The sequence below is a fragment of the Solea senegalensis genome, linkage group LG21, assembly GCF_019176455.1.
Source record: "Solea senegalensis isolate Sse05_10M linkage group LG21, IFAPA_SoseM_1, whole genome shotgun sequence".
Classification (NCBI taxonomy): domain Eukaryota; kingdom Metazoa; phylum Chordata; class Actinopteri; order Pleuronectiformes; family Soleidae; genus Solea; species Solea senegalensis.
The window spans coordinates 12,690,191-12,711,093 of record NC_058040.1 but is presented as its reverse complement, the minus strand read 5'-3'; the positions used below and the strand labels follow the sequence as shown (position 1 = coordinate 12,711,093).

At 43.3% G+C, this 20,903-nt stretch overlaps 1 protein-coding gene and 1 long non-coding RNA gene across 2 annotated transcripts in view; both read left to right on the top strand.

Annotated features, from left to right (window-relative positions):
* The first annotated feature begins 1 nt into the window (after position 1).
* LOC122758239 lies at positions 2 to 3,289 on the top strand. Its single transcript, XR_006358134.1, has 2 exons — positions 2 to 1,847; positions 2,104 to 3,289. It is a non-coding gene; the product is annotated as an uncharacterized LOC122758239 (long non-coding RNA).
* Positions 3,290 to 4,358: 1,069 nt separating this feature from the next.
* Positions 4,359 to 20,903, top strand: part of bcr (BCR activator of RhoGEF and GTPase) — an 81,594-nt gene continuing 65,049 nt past the window's right edge. Inside the window, exon 1 of the mRNA XM_044012358.1 lies at positions 4,359 to 6,859. Within this exon, the coding sequence (XP_043868293.1) occupies positions 5,230 to 6,859 (1,630 nt within the window). The 5' untranslated portion in view covers positions 4,359 to 5,229. The remainder of the gene's footprint in view (positions 6,860 to 20,903) is intronic.

Here is a 20,903-nt window from a genome sequence, read left to right as displayed (position 1 = left end):
TATCACCACCACATCACTCTTTCCTCCCTCCTCCCTCTCTGCCTCCCTCCCCCATGTGCATAGGTAGTGTGTGTGTGTGTGAGCACGCGTTTGTAGAGTTTAGTGTGTGCTTGTGCGAGCCCCACCACGTGTGTGCGAGAAGGACCAACATTAACACATGAGATGTAACACATAATGTAAAAATGTCAACATTGAGAAGTAACCTGTTCTGAGTCGGGATGGGATCTGTGAGTAGACGAGGCTTTAATTGCGAGTGTTAGACGACCGTCACTCCTGCAGCTGTGGACTTGGTTTTGTTGATTTGAAAGGAAAAAAAAACTTTTTTTTTTTGTTAATGTCAATATTGACTTTTTGAGGTTCATATTTTAAATGATTTAGGGAATATCTTTTGTCTTAATGTCACTACAGTACCAACAGTAGATTGTTTCTTTTTTTTTTTGCTTCGATTCCCTTGTCATGAAAAAGAAAATTTAAGATATGAGAAACGTTCTTGTTCTGTACAGAGAATGAACACTATTTTATGCAATTTTTTTTAAAAAACGGCTTTGTAAATTGTTTGACCAGCGTGGCTTAGACATACCGCCTTGATTTCTTTTCTAATGTTTACCATTGTGTCTTCAGTATAAACTCACAAGTGTTTCAAGAGAGAGAGAGAGAGGACGAGTTGCACGTGCGTGGCAGACGAGGATGGGGAAAGGTTTGGGTGCGAACGTCTGAATGCTCCGCTTAAACGAAAACGAAAAGCAAAACGCCGCATGCCCCGTGTGACCAAGCATGGACTGTATATGGTTTTCTTATTTCTAATTTAATGTATTCCCCTCCCCCGTCATTGTTAGAGTTTAAATTAACTTCATGGATGTTTTTTTCTCCTTTTTTTTTTTTAGATCATTTGAATACAAGCCAGTTTTTCTGCACTAGGCAGAGCACAGCTACCTCAATATGATAAAAGATTTTTTTTTTTGCTCATCTCTAGATGCTTTTCCCGAATGGTCTTGCCAATGTGTAACATCCGAGGTGTGCCCCTATTCGCTTGTGCAGAAAACAAAAGAACTTAATATTCCGTCAGCCTAACACTTTTAAGAATATATATTGTTTTGCATTGTGTTTCCTTTTTTTGACGTCATTAACTTTATTCACTCTGGTGACAGAACTGATTGGGAAATGACTTATTGTCAATTTCCGTCTCCATGTTGATTCAAAGGACAATAATATTAAAAAGAATTGAGAGATCAATACCAATACAAGTACTTCAAATGAACCTGGAATGCAAATGAGAAGCCAAAATGTTTTCTTTTTTTACTTAAAGGAAAAAAAAAAATACATTCTTGAACCCTTTGAATCAAAGTGTTTTCTGTCTTTATTCAATACGATCTAGGGCCGGCGGTTGTGGTCGACATCATTCACATTCAGTGTTTTTGTATGTACATATGATACTTGAATACAAACCATTTCAGACATATGAATGCTCGAGTCTCCTTGGCACAAAAAAGTCTGGTAGAAAATAATCACGACACAGTGAAACCCATGTTGTGTGTATTTGACCTATAGGCTTTCTATCTTTTTAGAGGTTGTGTTCAGTGTTGTGTTTATGTGTGTTGGAGCTGAGCCCGTTCAGACAACTGCACTAATCCCAAGAATCATCATTATTATTATTATTATTATTATTATTATAATAATAATAATTTTTTTTGTATGGAGTTTTCTTAGTGTGTGGCGAACCCCCGTGCGTGTCTCGTCAATAGCATGTTTGTGGGGGATGAGAAGCCTGGGTGTGTTTGCACGGTGTTCCGCGTTAACAACTGTGTGCTTTCTTCCACAATGCCTCCCATTGGCTCCCTGTCACTAGAGTGAGTATCCTGTCTTTTTCCTACTCCACAAAATGTTGCCTTACCACAATTTAAAATTAAAAAAAGACTACATTCCAGGGACACTGAAAGAGTTAAATATATGCCACATGCAATCACCGTGAATGTCACCCTGTGCTGTTCTTTTCCACCACTCTGACACTTGCATATATTCACAAAATGGAAGTGTGTTAATGTAAATAACCGTGTGTCAGTCTTATACTGATGAGGTTTTTTTTCCCTCCCTCTTACCTTCCAGGTTGGCTTTCATAAAAAAACAAAACCTTTCACAATATCTAAAGAGTGAACTGGAAGGCCGGAGTCCTCCCGCCTCTCGGTGCACACAGTATGTATTCACTGAATCTCCACGCACCTCCGACGCCATGATGACCAGCAGCAGCAGTGTGTGCGCGCGCGTGTTGTTGCACCAACAATTATACAGGACATGTTTTCACAGTCGTGAGACCAAACACATGAGGGTAGAAGTTGTCGAGCTGGAAACTGTCCCCCGTTCACTAAACACAAAAACACTTATTACACACTTATACCTCCGTGTGCAGATAGCTATATCAATATCACACTGTTCCAGTTGCAGATTTGTGTGCAGGGAAGTTCCTAAACACCCTCAACATCCCTTCTTGCATGTAAAAAACAAATTGTTTCCAGCGTTCATGGTAGTGTAGAGACTCTTTAAAAAACCAAAAAAAATTAAAAATAAAGAAAACACTGGGTTTATCAGTCTTAGCTGTACATCCGCATATAAAACTCATGCATGCAACTCCGTCGCTGTATGTAGGCTTTGCAATTTGTAATGTATAGATTCTAATGTATAATAACTCGTACGACTTACAGACGGTTTTATGATGGTTATATCGTAGACATGAGGGAAATCACTGTTTTTAAATGTAACAGTTTGGGTAATTTGCACAATATTAGACCGTGAGCAACGACTCACGCTGAACTTGACTGTGCTCTACTTTCCTTCTCTTTTCTGATTTTCCTCTTCCCTATCCCCCCCTTTAAGTATCGTAGGTCCGTCACCAAGCCATTTCCATTTTTAAAATAATTCATTTTCAATGAGGTCAACAGACTTTGACACTTGGGCGTCATTTGTAATTCTTGCAATACAACAGTGTTTCTGTTTTTGTTTTTTTTCTTACTGCCTCTGCCGTTGTCATTCTGATAATTATTGCTGTTATTCCTTCTGTCATCATTCAGTATATCTTTAATAACTGCTGTAAAACTGTGATCTAATGTGAGGGCGGGGGTGGAGGCCTGTGTCGCACACCCTCACCTCAGCAACTCCTGATCGAAGAACAATATTAACCATATGTTTAAAAAAAAAAAAGACCATTCGATCATTATTGAAGATTAGTAATGATTGTACATGCATTACTGCGGTTGTGGTTTCAGGTAAATAAAGTAATATACTATTTGAATTTGAATTGAATTGAATTTATTTTCTTCATTCTTGTGAATTGAGAGCTATAATATCTGTATGTACACTCACAGTATAAAATTAAAGAGAGATGACATCATACAATCATACAGAACAGCCAGAAATACCAGTGCTGTGCACAGTAGTTGTGTGATTTAAGTTTCAACTGTTTTATTTTATTTTCATTTGAATCCATATTCATAAAATGATATTGAGCCACGTTTAAATTTAATCCAAAGCACCACCTTTTACATGTACGTACATACCACTGTTCAGTAAACGAACACTTAATCCCAGTTTATGTCAGAATCTATGTATATATATATGTATATTTCATAAATCATCATATCGTCTCAAATAGACATGTTTCTTTTGAGAAACTCTTAAGTCAATATGCATAATTACAAGCAAACGTATTGTTGGTTGCCATTAAAAAATTAAATAAAAGCCATACACATGTACCTCCACTAGGTGGCAGCATTTGCCTGACAGGGAGAGTCAGAAGTTTCTGAAGTGACGTTGAAAGGAATAACGTTGCCTTTTAATAACAGCTAGTTCTTGATACATTGGTTACGAATTTAGAACTATCAATACTTGCATAACGAAATAAAGTAGTGAATAGAAAAGGTACCTAATTTACAACTAATAAAACAAGTAAAGAAATAATCAATAGAATCAACTGGAACCTAAACTACATTACGTCATAGTCTACTATGCTGTTCTGTGTATTGAAGTTAATATACATGAACATGGTCCATGTCGAACAGACAAATAAAGAAACAGTGAGATAAATGATCAAATGTGACATGATGATCAGTGTTGTAATATCATTATGTCTTAATTAATTTTTATTTTTTATCCTCCACATGAGGATCGCACGTGCTACATACAGAGGCGAACATACCGCCCCACTCATATGAATATTTAATAATAAAAATGAAATGAAATAAAAAGGCTGGCTGTTCGGTCAGGTGAGGAGTGTCTGTCTCTTTAACCAGCAGAGACACACTGTCACGCTGGCCCCGCCCACTCCTGCAGCTCCTGTAGCGTGAGCAGTGAAACACTCTCAGCAGCAGCAGCAGCATCATCATCCTCCTCTCAGCTGAAGACACACACAGGGAAAACATAATTACCTCAGAACAGTGTCTCGCGTGTGAAAATGGGCTAATGAAACGCTGTGATTCGCTCAAACCCGGTGCTACAGCTCGATCATCACCTCCCGTGGAGAAACTCTGATGAGGTCGTCGCTTGTGTTGTATTTTTTATTTTATTTTTTTCCTCACATCCATTCTCCGTGCGCGCTGCTGGTACAAAGGCGCTGGGTCCTGAGCAGCAGCACGAGCAGCACGAGCAGCGCGAGCAGCAGCACCTGGGATTAATGTGCACGAGAAAACAGGAGCGTTCATCAACAACAAAGCTTTAAAAGCACAAAGTGAGTGAAGCCAGCGAGATTAAAACACTTTCTTCATTATTATTTGTGACATCCACCTCAGCAGCACCGGTCACAAAGACAAGCAGCTGTCATTGTGTCAATGCTGAGATTTTTGTTTGGATTTCTTCACGTGAAAGTGCCCTTTCCTGGAAGGATGCATGAGGAAAACGAGAATAGTTCCAGTTTTTTCTTCCTTTTCTTGTGCCGCACATTGCCTGGTGTTCTTGTGACTGAACAGCCGGTTTCTCTTGTTCAGAATGGGATGCATTGTTGCGACTGCGCAACCCAAGACAAGTGTCTGCAATTAGACTGTGTGTTTGTGCACGGATTACCTACAGGCCTGTTGTAAAAAAAAAAAAGCCCTGCTACTGCTCTGCAGCTGGAGGTGGACACTGTTGTTGGATAAAGGATTCTGTGTTGGAAGTGGACTGGAAAGGGGGAACGAGCTGTGCGCCCTTGGCACATCTCTCTCCCTATTCAGGGTCTGTCACAGAAATAAATAGATCTGGAACAATATGGTGGAGCCAGTTGGATTCATTGAAGCCTGGAAAGCACAGTTCCCCGAGTCTGAACCCCCCAAGATGGAGCTACGGTCAGTAGCCGGCATTGAGCATGAGCTGGAGAAGTGCAAATCATCCATCAGGCGCCTGGAGCAGGAGGTGAACAAGGAGCGCTTCCGCATGATATACCTGCAGACCCTCCTGGCCAAAGAGAGGAAGAGCTACGACAAGCAGCGATGGGGCTTCAGGAAGACGCCGCTGAATGAGGGGATGGACCCTGCTGGAACCACACAGGGTGCAGAGTCCCTGTCCCAGCAGCCACACATGCAGGAGACTGGTGGAGTTGGAGTAATAAGTGGTGGAGGTTATGTTGGTGTAAGTGGAGGCATTGTTGATCGGAGGGGGTTTCAGCCTCTTGCAGATGGTTCTGGTCGGACCAAACCCAGACCCCCACCTGCCAGAAAGTCAGCCTCCCACGGAGATGGCCTGGAGTCGGCGTTTGAGGTGCCGCAGCAAGTAGAGTCCACGTCCTGTGACAACCTGGATGGACTCTCACCGTCCAAGCAGAGAGGAGGTGGCATCTCTGTCTCTCCCCGCAGGCCCACGCTTCCACCCCCAGACAAGGAGCTTCCTTCCGACCCCAAGGACAAACTCGGTATGGGACTCGGCGTGGCTGCTCTTAGATCCAACTTTGAGAGGATCAAACGCGCCAACTCCCACTCCGGTGGTGATGTAGCTAAAGGCCAGGAGAAGCAGCTACCACCACCTCCACCGCCGCCGTTTTACACAAACATGGAATTCCACCACGAGAGGGGACTGGTCAGGGTCAACGACCGTGACGTCTCGGACAAAATCAGCTCACTAGGCAGCCAGGCGATGCAGATGGAGCGAAAGAGATCCCTTCATTCCCTCCCAGGTAACCTGGCAACCGTGGCCGGGGAGCTCCGTGCCAGGCCGGTGTACAGAGGGCGATCCACTGAGAGCACATGTGGCTATGATGCGGAGTATGAAGATGGCGAGCCCAATCAGAGACATTCGGGGAGGGCCAACGGTGGCAAACCTCCGCCCCCGCCATGGCAGCCCTCTGACTTTCAGGCCTACTCCAGTGTTTACGTCGGTGGCGTGATGATGGGTGAAGGTGGCGGTGGAGATGGCAGAGCTGGTAGTGGAGGTGGTAGTGGAGTCACAATGAGAGACCACGGGGGAGGAGATGACCACCTCCTGACCTGGCCTCGCCGTTCGTACTCCCCCGGTAGCTTTGAGGATGTGGGAGGAGGCGGCGGCTACACGCCGGACTGTAGCTCCAACGAGAACCTGACGTCCAGCGAGGAGGACTTCTCCTCCGGCCAGTCTAGCCACGTCTCACCCAGCCCCACCACGGCTTTCCGTAGGCCCTTCAGAGAGAAGAGCCGCTCGCCCTCGCAGAACTCCCAGAACTCCCAGCACTCGTTGGACAGCAGCAGCCCACCAACGCCACAGTCTCAGAAGCGGCACCACCGGCAGCAGGGAGGCCATGTGGTCATGTCCGAGGCCACTATTGTGAGTGTTCGCAAGACCGGTCAAATCTGGCCACCTGCTGCCCATCATGACCTCTTGCCCCACGGAAGGGCATCACATGACAACAGTTACCATGGAGACCACCTAGGTGAGTTGTGCATACTGTCTTTTTAATATTTGGTGAGAGCAAGTGGATGCAAACTGACAGTGTGTCTGGTTGTGTGTGAGTGAATGTTGGGATGAGCGTAATTTAATCACGCTGGAATTATTTTGGCGTCTATTCTGTTGCAATTTTAGCCTCTTTCCCCTAAAACCACAAAGCAGCAGAATGTTCAAATGATTCATTCTGCGTGCATGACTGTGTGTGTGTGTGTGTGTGTGTGCACGCTAACACACAGGACTAGGGTGTCCTTTGGAAGGCCCTGCGTGGGAGACAGATGAAAGATCCTCCTCTGCTTATTCCTGGAATGTCAGTTGGGTGGGTGAACCATAAGTGCACTCAGGTTGAGCTGAAACTTCAGGTCTAGCTTTTCTCAGACGACTCCTGCTGCTCCGAGTATGGAATTCCAATCACAGGTGTCCATCTGTGCACGTCCCTGTCTGTCTGCCTTTGTGTCTTTTTGTTTGATACAGTAGAAGACAAGTCCCTCACTCTGAAACTATTCGCTTGCAGACTTAGTCAACACAAGCCGTCTCTCCAAACAGTTATTTGCAGTGTATCTAACCACTAAACTGCAGCCTTTGAGCTGTGGCACCTGTAATAGAACGGCAGATAGACGTCCAGCTTGGCGCAAAAGACCGGGCTCGCCTGACTGCCAGACTCAATCACGACAGCAGTGCAGCGCGTTGCTGCGAGAACCACACTAGGAGAGGTTTAGTCTACTGTAACGCCTCTGTAAAGTTTCCGTTGTGGAAGCCGTGCCACCTCACAAGAGCGAAACCCACACACTGCTGTGGCACTTCAAATATTTGACATCTTATTTATTCGTGTTTTTTTTTTTAGACATGGCATGTTGTCTAGGAAGATGGAAGTTGACAGCAGTACTGTACATTTTTGAAGCGGCGTCTCTGTATGGGTTTTTTTTTCGCCGGCTGTATTGAGACAGATTCAGGACTGGGCTGGAGTCCTGCTGGACCAGACGGGCAGCAGAGTGCTGGCATCATCGCACACACCTGCTCTGGTGCCAGGATGAACTGGACAGAGAGGAGGGGGGGAGGGGGAGAAAGGGAAGTCAGATGGTGAAAGTGGAGAGGCGTAGAAAGAGAATTAAAGGATTAGGAGGAGGGAAGATAGATTAAAAAGTGGCGATTGCTCAGTATCACAGCCGTATCTGCCAATACAGTCTTTTTACACTCATCTTTTTTCTACTTTTACCTTAAAGTACATCCACATAGTTTCATGTTGTCGCTCACATTTTTTTTGCTCCCGACAATGAATCCCTATCAAAGCAGAACAAAGACAGAGTGACCTCTGCCTGTGAGACACACCTGTACAAAGACGTGGCTTACTTCCCCGGTGTTATGCTACTATAATTTTGTGACTCACTCCTGGAGGTATGACTGCCATCACTCTGGGTAGCATCACTGTCTGAAACCCGATACTGCACATTGCCTAAATATCCTGAACAGAGGAGGTCTCCGTGCATCTATAATTCATTTATTCGAATACAACTACTGACACAAGCGTGGCCCTGGAGGCATCAACTAAAATGTTTTTCCAGACAGGATGCTCTGGTCAAAGTGCAGCATCATCATCATCATCATCATCAGCGTCCTCCTCCTGTGTGGAAAACCATCTGTGACATATTTGTGGTGAAACGTGATCCGCGTCTTGTCTTTTAATTACCGTTCCCTCCCCGATGGCAGGTAATCGGCGTCAACACCGTTAACAAATTAGTGCCGTGCTAACATTTGTACTTCTGACAATGAGTCGGAGTGTGTGTGTGTGTGTGTGTGTGTGTGTGTGTGTGTGTGTGTGTGTGTGTGGCAGACCAAGCAAACCAAAAAGAGTGAGAGTCCTGTAGCAACGTTGGCTAGCTAATTCCCAGCTGCTGTGTTTAGGATTATCTCTGCAGTGTCTGCTGTCTTTGTTTTATCATCTTTTCCACAACAATGAGCACTGTGGGGAGTTAGGCGAGCCGGAAGAGCAGGGATGGATGTGGAGGATGGAGCGCGGGGGGTTGGACAGTGATGCACTTAGTGGGATTATCTGGAATTTTAACATGAGAAGTAAAACTGTTGGTTAGACACCCTGCAGCGTTTTTTTATTGCATTTCAGCTCAGGTCAGACGGGTGCGATGATGACAGCGAAGGTGGAACTACTGATGGATATTACGTCGTTTTTGAAGCGCTGTCTGTGTAACGGCTCGCTTTCAAATCAAGTTCGGAATCTGGAACGACGACTAACGATTATTTTCTCCAGTGAGTGTTTGTTTTGTCCAGGAAATGTTGGAACTTGGAAATGATGATGTTCTCAAACGTCTCGTTTTGTCCACAAAGCGAAATGATTCAGTTTGTTATGTGGAGCAAAGAAAACACAACATATTCACATTGAAGAAGCTGAAAAACATAAGAGAACCTTGTTTTAATTATCAACAAAAACAACAACAAACTGATTACAAACAACACAGTGAGAAAAAAGTAAAGGCTGCCATTTGATTGTTCTGTGTTTGATTGTTTGGGCCGCAGCGATGAATCAGTTGTAAATCGATTTACTAAATAAACTGCCAACAATTGTTTGATTAAAAAACAGTTCTAGTTTACTTGCTCCTCCATGACAGCAAACTAAATATCTTTCGTGTTTGGACACAGGAAAACATTTATGGATTTGTGGAACTAAGTGCTGGGTCTTACTTTCCGTGTCCGCGTGTCGTCAGAGGACATAATGTGGACCGTGTGCACATGAATGCGTTGTTGTTGTTGTTGTTGTTGTTGTTGTTGTTTTGGTCACAAGAGACGATGAAGGAGATGGGAACCATAGAAACTTACACGTGGAAGTCATGTACAACACAGTGCTCCTACACTGACGCGTACCCTTATTTTAGTATAAGCGTAGGACTGTTGCAGATATGGATCGTGAGAAGAATTACCGTATAATCGATGGAGCAATGGAGGAAATAATGGATCCTAAAAATAATCATTAATTGCAGCTATAGCACATAAAAGTGCTTGTTCTTGCATTACAGTGTGGTAGTCATGTGATAATGTTTTACACCATAGGGAGTCTGACTTAAAAACAGAAAAATCATTCAGCACCAGTGTGTGTGTGTGTGTGTGTGTGTGTGTCTAGAGCGTCAGAGAAAGTCTAGTAAATGACAAGGAGCTAAGAGTGTGTGATTTTTGTTTTTGTGGGCGACTGATGATGATGATGATGATAATAATGAAGAGTGGGCGGGTGTTGTGAGGAAGGCTGAGGGAGGCAGAGTGCAAGGCAGAGCTGTCGTTTCTCGCTTCATTGGTCAGGGATGCGGGGGCTGCAGAGAGGCACAGATGGGAAGAACTCTCCCGTTGCGTAACAGAAACACACACACAGTCTCCGGGCTCACGCACAAAGACACGCACGCGCGCGCGATGTTTACTCGTGCACCTTGAGGCTGTTCTGCCCTCAGCGAAAGGTGTTGGCGTACCAATTCCTGTGTTGTCGCTGGAGATAATGTCCAGATTGTTTTGTTGTTTTGCCAGTTGTGTCTCAGGACGCCGTGGAGGAGTCGCACCATGTTTCCTCTTCTCTTGCAAGCCAACAATGTGCGTTTTGTTTATCTAATGTAGGAGGAGGTTCCGGGGATCTAAAGTTAACGCGCCGGGCGGAGATTACCAGGACCCTTACAGCGAGAGGGCAAAAATGAATGAAAGTATAAAATGAAGATTTCTCCCCCGAGTGTCAGTAAGTGGGAACGTGGAGACACTTGGCAAGTTAAATCTTTCTTGGCTCATTAAATCAAAAAAGCGAAACGGGTTCGGAGGCAGAAAACTGTCAGCTGCCAACTTCTCACTTTTGATGTAGATTGAAAAAGCATGAGCGCGGCGATGTAACATGGAGTATTTGATCATTCACGCTGAGACGACTGGCGCGTCTCTTTTATATATATCTACCTCTTATCTCTCCTGCAAAAAAACACGCTCTGAGATAGTAAAGACACGTCTCGTAAAAATATAAAACATCAAATGTTTTTCTTTTTCTTAAAGAGATGGCAGAAATTTCACACTGTGTACAGAGGAGGAGTAAAATGAAACCATCAATCAAAAGTGTTGCTCACACACAGGCTGTGGCAGAAATACTGGTAAATAGTAATATTCACTCATAGAAAGATAAGATGGAGTTTAACCAATAAAACCCTCGTCCTTTGAGGCTTAGCAGTGTCAACAGGCTCGAGAATCCACCAACGGAACCACACGCTTCGGCGAGATCAATGAACTGAATAAAGGGAGCTTTCACTGCCTTATGTAATGACGGGTGGTGACCAAAAATGCCATGTCCCTCTCCAAAAAGCTGTTTCCTTTGATTTATTTGAATCCAAACACCCGCGAATACCTGTGGGTTTGCGTCTCAGAGGGCGGCGATGCCAAAGCGGGACGGGTCTGCGGACGCTTCAATGGTTTTATTGTCCACCGGGAAGCCTCCACCTCCCTCAGCCGGGTCCTGTCAGCGGATTTAATTTTAGGCAGGTACAAACTCCTGCACTCTCGCTGTCCTTCCTCTTCTCTCTGCTTTATTTATAGACAAATGATGTCTGTATTTTTTAAATGACCTATTATTGTAGAGTTTTTAAAATCTAATCTAGAGTGTCAAGGTGAGACCATGGTTTCTGTGCAGGTTTATATGTTTAAACAAAGTTATCAAGATATAAAAGAAAATAGTTGAGATTCATACCACACAAACTTCTACTAAAATAGGTTGATAATGATAATACTAGGGCAGATGGGTTGGTTTGGAAACAGTTAGTAGTTACCAAGACAGTTATAAGGACTTTGGCTTAATCTCATTCCTCTTTCTTGTCCTATTAGTTAGAAGCACTCGTGGTTAATATCTAACCCTACGAAATGATGAGAACTTGATACATAAGCAAATGCGACATGTTTCTGCCAGAGATTCACAATTGCATAAAACCCTGTTGTCAGCTGTTGTCATATCATTTTTGTGGAGCGTATTATTAAGCAGCTGTTTTACAGCAAAGCAGAGACATGTCTTCTGTTTATGGTATGTGCACAAAACTGCAAACAAATGTTGTCGTGGTCAGCATAGCTACACAATGCCCTCTGCTTGGAGTGTGCTCCTGAAAAAAAAATCTCAGTAGCCCTTACACTTCACCCTCCCCCTTAAAAAGAATCGGTTCACACCACGCCTACTGACAAAACGGAGGGGTGGAGCTAAAACATACATGGGCTACGTATATAACCTTTATTTCACACCGCTTGAGCTTTTGAAGCTGGTGCAACCGTGTCTTTCGTCCTTAAATATGCTGTTATGTTATGTAACTGTATCCATGGACACGTGATTTTACCACGACTACTGCTGCACCACGGTACTTTCAGCCCAGGTTTAAGTTGAATGTCCTTTGTCCTGAAACCTTGTTGGCAGTGAGTGATCGTGTGGGGATTGGACGATGAACTCTGATGATGTCAGTCTGTGTGTTTCAGCGTATTTACTGATGAAAATATGTATTGATTGCTTCACGTTTTGAAGGAAATCAGAATTGAGAGGTGATTCATGGACATGACGGCAGCGAGGGAGGCTCTGTATCGGTGTATGGCCGCTTCAACCTCTGAGTCCTTTGCACCATGAGAATCGGCATCTGTTTCCGTGTGTGTGTGTGTGTGTGTGGAGAGTTGGGTGGGCGAGGATGAAAAAAAAAGAGGGATGGGTACGAACAGCTCACGACACACTGAGACACATTTTGTCAGGCCTGCACTGCATGTTTTACAGTAGTCCGGTGTGGCACAATGACCCCTTTTTCACACTGAGGGAGAGAGGGAGGGAGGGACAGAGGGAGGGAGGGAGGAAGGGGGTGACTGTAGCTCTTAAAAAGGCTTGTTCAGTGTGCGCTGCTGAGTGAGTTTGGCAGTGAAAGCCTCTGTTACCTCAGCCGGCACACAGGAGCTGCAGGCTCATAATCAGGCTCTGAGTGGTGGGAATGAGAGGCGAGAAGCATGGGAAGGATAAGAGGAAGGAGGTGAAATAAAGGGAGGGTGAGGGGGCGCTGCTTTTCTTGCCAGCTGGGTGCTCTCAGCTCAGCCTTTCTTTGGGCCGGTGCAACCTGCTCGGATCAATTGTGGCGGCACAAAACGGCCCCTTTGTTCCATTTTGCTGGGATGAGTTATCATGGAAGGGAGAAAACTTCCTCTCTTAGAAAGTGAAAAGCCTGATTACTCCTGCGAGGTTCGAGTGGACCTAAGCATAACTACCTCCTGTTCCTGTTATATCTAACATTCTATCAACTTGATAGTGTTGTGCCAGTAGTAGTAATTTAAATTGCACTTTAAAAGTCTAATTTTAGACTAAGACCATAATTGTTTTCCTAATGTCATGTAAACAAAGAACTTTAAGTCTCACTCCAGTCCGACTAAGCATATACATGCAGGAGTAATCAGACTATGAATTGCATTTTCCAGGTATTAGTCCGACTAAGAATAGCTTGGGTTTAGTTGGACTAACGTACCTGGATAATGCGATTACTTCTGCTTGTAGACGCTTAGTCAGACTGGAGTTGGACTTGGTGGACTTCTGCGCATGCGCCAAAAATGTTGTCCCCGGTCTTTGACCCGAAAGTAGAAGGAGACGACGTATAGACTGCTGCAGCGGCGTCTTTCTTTTGGACAACACAGCAACCACAAGAGCCATGCTCGCTCTAATTTGTCTCACAATAAACATGTATCAACATGTTATCAGAAAACCTTAAAAAATCAACATTTTTTAAGGTTTTCTGATATTTTATGAACCAAACGATTAATCGATTATGAAAATAATCATTAGTTGCAGCTCTACTATGAATATGCCAATAAATCACATGTAAACTCACACTCTGCAAGTTGTGAGGTTGCCCATCTTAGTCGGACTATGGCCGTAGCTTGATTAATCTGTGCATGTCAACATACTGACTGTAATTTCCTCTGAAGTCATGGAAACCAGAGTGTATGTGTGTATCTGGCCTGGGGACAGAACATTGTGGATGGACAGTGCAAATATAAACTCATAAACACTCGCAGCCCTCTACAGAGTAATAACTCTTCCCCTGCTTCTGTTTATTTCCTCTCCTCTTTTTGTATTTGCCCTCGTGCCAAGCGTCCAACCACAATATTTCCTCTGGTGACCAACAAAAAAAAGAAAAGAAAGAAAGAAAACAAATGTGGAAAATAACTTGCATAAATTCTGGTGACTTGTTTCTCCCAACTGCTGCATCTTTGAACAGCAGCCATCTTGGCTCACTGTAGCACCGTCCTCTGGATTGGCCACAGTGCACGGAAACTGCGCTAGTTAGCCTCCACCGCTAACCACTCACCACAGGCCGTTTGGCCTCTCAGTGTAAATACTCGCTGGTGTGTGTTTTCTGGTTTTCTATATATTCTAGGTTAGCTGCACGGGTCGTTAATCAGTTGGGGGGAGGAGGATGGAAAGAAAGAAAGACCTGGTTTCTGGTTAAGACCACAAGGAAATATGGCGTCCACGAAGATTAATATTAGATTGACCTACACCGTCGTTTAGAGCTGCAGTGCTGGTGGCTATTGTTGAGACATTAAAGGGTCATCACCCTCTTTCATCAGTCAGGAAGTATGACACAGTCTGTCAACTTCAACCACATGACTAAGTGCATCATGGGACATGTAGAGTGTTTTTGGCTCTTTTGCCAAAATTGTCTCCAACTTTGTGCACCGGAAGATGCAGTAAAATACAACACGCAGCACTTACTGCTGTTGTGTTGACAAAGTACTTAATGTCTTTTATCGGCTCTATTTTTCAGACCATGTCAGAGTCTGGAGGGCAGGTGAAAAATAACCTTGGCAGGTAGTGCAGATATGCATTAGATGTGCAAATATTGAACGAATAAATATTGAAACGTAAGAAGTGCAAAGGAGGCAAGAAAGAGAGAGACTCTCCTGAACAACATGAGTTCAAGCTGAAACAATAAGGCTTGTTTTTTTTACTGGATTAAAGGACAACTGTAGTCATGTAAACGTCAATAAGCCCTAACATCCACGCTTTCGTCAGGGAATTAGAAACTGGCCAGCCATCACGTTATTACCATCAGTTTTTTTGCCATTCATGTAGCATATCTCACATCAGACTGCACTAATTACAACACTAATGCATGATGTCCTATATATTACACGTAGGATTATCGTCACTCACAAGCCTCAGCTGGCATGTTTTACTGTGAGGGCACATGTGAGGTTGACTAAACTCAATAATGTGTCATGTAGAGAGGTATTCTGCGGCTAAATGTTAGGGAAGTAAAGTTTATTCCATGACATAGTGACTGTTATTTCACACTTAACTTCTCTTCTTTCCCATTTTATCTCCTTTTCTCCACCTATGCTTCATCCATCCAGCTGCTTCTAATTTTACGTACCTCTTCCTTTAGAGATGCATCACCTTTCTGGTTTTTTTTAGCCGAAGGTTTTCCACTAAACAAGGGAAAACAGAGGGGCCAGATCGTAGCCATATTTACTTCCACCCCTGCAGGAGCAAGGAGGATCTCTGTGTAATTGTCTAATAGGGGGTTAACTGAAAAATGCCCAATAAAACAGCACCATTAATGCCAACTGTCTCCTTGTTACGGAACACTATAGACCATTAAGTCTTTTCCCCTGCACAGCTGGTTCTCTCTGAATCTGTTTGTCCATATATGTGAAGACAGTGACAGTTAAAAGCTTATAATTCTGCAAAAAATGTTTGATTAAATTGAGTTTAATGGAGTTAACCCAGGCTTACTATCGGTGGTAAGGATTATGGCTCACTTAGGGTTAAGCTAGGTGTTTATGGTATTATTCTGTGTCCTTGACTTCCCGAATGTCCTTGAGATTTGTTTGTCTTTTGGTCTCAAATAGTAAGAATCAAAGGATGAAGCCGCTATAAACAGCATTCATGCAAATACTAGAAATCATTGTGCCTACAAATATAGTATACACATTCTTCAGTTGATGGAAGGTGTTTTTTTGTGATAACAGCAAGGTATTGGGCAGAATTCAAAATAAAAAATTAAGCTCCTATGAACAGCATCCATGCACATAATAAGAAATATCACACACTACAAATTCAGTTGTTCAAAAGTGTTTTCTAGTGACAAGAAGCAGCTTCTTTTTCCAGATTTGCGTGGTCCTTACTAGTACTGCAGTAGTTCTAGAAGCGAAGCAGAGAAGAAGTTCATTGTGTGCTCAAACTGCTCATGGGCACAGATTCTGGGCAGTCGTCCACCAAAGACATTGATGGTTCAAACATTTCACTGTTAAATACTCAGGAGCTTGTAGTGTGGAGCTTTAACTGTGGGTACTACCTCGTTTTTTTTTCATCTGCTAGAGGAGAAGCACGGGGTTGATCAGTGAGCTCCTGCTGGGACAGAAAAGCGCCGGGAGTCATTTCCGCAGCGAAGCCGAAAGGCTGGAGAGAGAGAGAGAGAGAGGATGCACTTCAGACCTTATTAGTTTTTTGAAGCTGTGAAAGAAAAACCACTGGATGAGACACCTTGTCCTTTTCCCCTCTGCCACACAACACACACTTACTATCTCTGACTCTATCTCTCTTCGATAAATACACAAATGCCACGGCCGACACGATACCAATAATATCACGATACGACGATTCTGTGATAATCAATTTATTGCAACAACGTCTAAGTATTGAACGTGGATGGAGTATTTCTTAACGTAGCTTTCTCGGCCATTATCCCGCTGAAAACTCCCTCTTCTTTGGCCAGGTAACTCCCAATTAAGTTACCCTCATTTATTTGAGCAGCGCCGCCATGAGGAGACATGAAGTAGCGACATCCGGCAAAGGAAACTGGCAGGGGCTGTTTTCTTTAGATTGCCTTAATTTGTTAATGAAAATATCGACATTTACCCTATCCCAATCTGATTATCGTATTGCACGATCGATCTTTTGACCCACTCCGAATTTTATGAAATGTATGCAATCGGTTTGATCAAATCTGCATACTTTTGACCGACTTGAATGAAATAAATTGGACTAAAACCTCTGTACAAAATCTGTACATGGAACCTGAAATTAGATGAATATGTAGAATGCATATAGAAACTTATATACATATATACTGTTTATTAAGTGTGTCTCTATCCCAATCTGATGTGTTGTGAAAAAGATCACATATCGTATACGATATGAAGGAAAGCCTTCAGGTGTTTTTTATCAACCTAGCCACACACACACACACACACACACAACAAAACAAAGAACTATTTACAGCCAGACAATCCTCCTCCTACCATAACCTTCTGCCTCCTTTGGGCCCATTACCTCCTCTCTTTCTCTCTCTCACCTTCCTCCAGGCTCTTTGTTATTGGACTCTGTTTGCACTGGGCAGCTGGATGGTTTGCTCCATAAATGGTACATGGTTCAGGGCTGTCCGGGTTGTTCCAGGTGGAGGTGTGTGTTTGTGTGTTTGTGTGTGTATAGTGCAGGTGACAGGTGAACGAGGGAGCTTTGCTATGAAAACACCGTCAAACCCATGAGTAAATTGGCTGACGACTGATCAGAGCTGCTGTCTGCTGTTTTAGTCGGGAGTGGAGGAGAAAGAATGTCTGCGACCCAACTTCATTTAGAGAAAAACGCAGAATTTGTTGTTGTCCGAACAAACACAAAAAAAATCACCTCACCAGATGCTTTCTCTGACTCTAGCTCCTTTTTATTGTCTGTTATTTGTTGAGCCGCTTGTTGCAGAGGGACTGGATAACTCAAGGCTCCAGGGGAATATCAGATTTCATGTTGCGATCTGCCTCTCTCCTCTCTCTCTCCCTCTGTCTTTTCCCTCAATGCCCTTCGGTAACATCCCTCCTTCTGTGATATCTCTTTTATGTCACTTAATATCCTTTCCTCTATCCCCCTGACCCTCTCTCTCTTTCTCCGTCTCTTCCTGCTTCTTTCACTCAGTGCTGTTCAGCCTGGAGCTCACCACACAAAATAAAGGGCTGATTTTTAAGCCCAATTTGCCCATGACAACTGGTTTCCAAGTTCATTGAGAAACGGCTCTTGTCTGTTAAAAAAAATAAAAAAATAAATAAACATATCAGACACATCACCAGACAGAAGTCTCCCTCCGTTATCTTCAGGATTTTAATTTGCTGCCTCTCGGCTCAGACGCAATCATGATTATTTGAATGTGCAGTTTCAAAGGGGCGAAGAATCAGAATGTGAGGTTTATAGAAATGTGAATGGGAAAACTGCACAAGTCTGGGGTCTTTTCACACTCAGTCAGAATTTTAAAAGCCTTTTGTCCCCAGATGTATTGTCCCTTTTTTCGTCTTTCTGTTTCAGTCCATTGTTACCCCGCTTTCCTCCTGACAGGCGGCAGAATCCAAGCCAGCCGCTCTTGGGCTGATTATCCTCCTACAAATTTTCCCGGGAGCAGAAGACGGAGTGAAATAAAACTCTCTAGCGTTTCCCCAACCTTTAGCTTGCAGGCAAGCACTTCTTTTAAGTGAGAATTAATACAATAACTTTAACATGTGGCCAAGGCTCAAGGCAGTTGTGCAATTTTCTGTTTGTCTTAATAGGAGGGTCATGTTTGCCAAGGGCAGCCTCACCATTCTTCTAAAGTAGCAAAAAAGACAGATTCAGGGTTCTAGCTAGCTAGCACTTGTTAGCTTAACGGCCCGCTGCGCTATGATTTTCCGCCGACGTGCAAAATTGAGGACGTCGGAATCCGTCCCCAGCAGCGTCGCGCTTTCCATTAGATCCCAATAACTAATCATGACGTTAGCATACATTAGCCATATTTGGACTTGCTGAATTGTATCAACTTCACAGGCGTAAACAAACTTTAGAAGCATGTTTCGCCCCGTTCTCAACTTAAATGTGTCAGTCGCCCACTAAATCGCATTATTTTTATCAAGGTAAGAGAAACAAACTTAAGATTTAATTAGACACTTGCCGCATGCCACTCTTTGAAAGACGTCAAATTCACCAGCGCAGTTCTGGCACGTTACACACTGCCAAGATACAAAGGTATAAAAATCCATTCCATCAAGAATATATGGTGTAAAAAGAACAAAGTTCCCCTTATGGCTACCCTTAGTCAATTTTCACCTTACATTTTCAAACGCTCCCTCGCTATTACCGTTCCGCTAAAATAAAATCCTAGCTAGAACCATGGGTGACACCAGGGGCCATAGAAATCACCATTCACCACACTGTGTGTGTGTGTGTGTGTGTGAAATGTGAAAACAAAACAGCGAACGTCACTTAACGTTTACTTTACTGAATACATTTCTCTGTGTTAAAGGTCTGTGACGTGAAGGTCAACAGGAAACTGATTCAATAGCGCTAGCTTATAGAGCGATACAGCGCCACCTGCCAGCTCGATGAAACTGTGCATGTAACCGTAGCGAGTGTGTGACCGTCGGAGGGAGAGAACATGAAGAGCTTCCGCATATATGCTGCTTTTATTGTGGGATTTGCTTCTTCTTGTCATGTCTTCTCTTTTTCCCTCATCTGTCTTTTCCTCTGTTTCAGTCCCCCCCCTCTCTGTCTTCTTCCATTGTTCCACTTTTACAGTTCTGCCTGTGTCACTGTCATTGCACAGCTCTCCCTTTTGGCCTACTTTAATAGACCTATAAATGGCAGCGCTTGCTCAGGGCAAAGTGGTGTGATTGGCTTGAAGTGACAACCCAAGAAGTATTTTCTCTTCTCACATCTGTGAAAACGGTGTACAGTATGCTGCCTTGTTGCATCTCCCTCTCTGTGTGTGTGTGTGTGTACACAAGCGTAAAGCCCGAGGAAGGTTTCGTCCTCATTTGAATAACGTAGGCATTTCCACGCACTCTAATTACCTCTTTGTTCTGTACGCCTCTGTTATACATCACTTTTCCTGCTCTGTCACCGCGGCCATGAATACACAAAAATAATATGGACATTGAGACACAAACTGACCGTCTCATACACATGCAGGGCTGTGCACACATACACACTAAGTGAGCGTTAACACACTCTGCCTAATCCCTTTCTCTGTCGTCCATTATTGATGTCGCCCGCAGCCCACTTGTTGCAAAACTGGAGCCCTGACTCTCGTGACACGGGGCTTCATATTTCCCGCTCCTCATCGTATAGGCTCATAGTGTCTACAAAGCCATACATGTGTGCGTAGATACACACGCTAATGTAATGGCTAAACCTGTATCAGTATAGATCAACGGTATCATGGAGTATGTATGTAGTAAGCTGAGAAACGCTGACCTTTTACCCCCTAGGGCTCCTCAGCGGGACAATGTGGTCTCATCTTGTGATAGTAACATGTTCAGAATATTGTCACCATCACTTATCTTTAAAAAATTGGTTTACAATTAGTTTGGACACATAGTGATATGTATAGATATTTTCTCTGGCAATATATCCTACAGATATTTCATTTGAAATGTTTATCATTTGGAAAAAATAGAGAATACTTGTCATTTCTGACATAGAAGAAAAAGGCTGTACTTTGGAGTTTGCCACAACTAAACTTTGAACTGTCCTCTAAAGCTACTCATAGGTGATTTAAAGCTAGCATGTGTTGCCAGTGGCTTTTTCATAATAAAACTGTTGTTTCTCCTCAGTTTAATTTGGCAAAAAGTAATTTATAACCCTAGCTTCATTTTAGTTTTTACTAAAAAGTGTAGGAAATGATGAGTCACGCATCGTTACCTGGAGAAACAAAATTTAAATGAAATCAACACACAGTTTCTTTTAAAATGTTAAAAAAAGTTCCTCACACACTATCTTAACAGGTGATGAAATGGGATGTTTACACCGCAAACAGGAGATCCTGTTCCCATTATGAACATCTGTCATTGAGCACAAGAACATCTGAGCAGTGAGTCACATAATCGCAAATATGTGCAACATGCGACACAATGACGATATAAACGTGCTTTCTTTGCATTTTACTTCCATGACAGCAGCTGAGAGTCCACTCTAGGGCAGAAACTATTACTCTATTAAACGATTATGAATCGATTACTAAATTAATCGTCAATTATTTTCATAATGG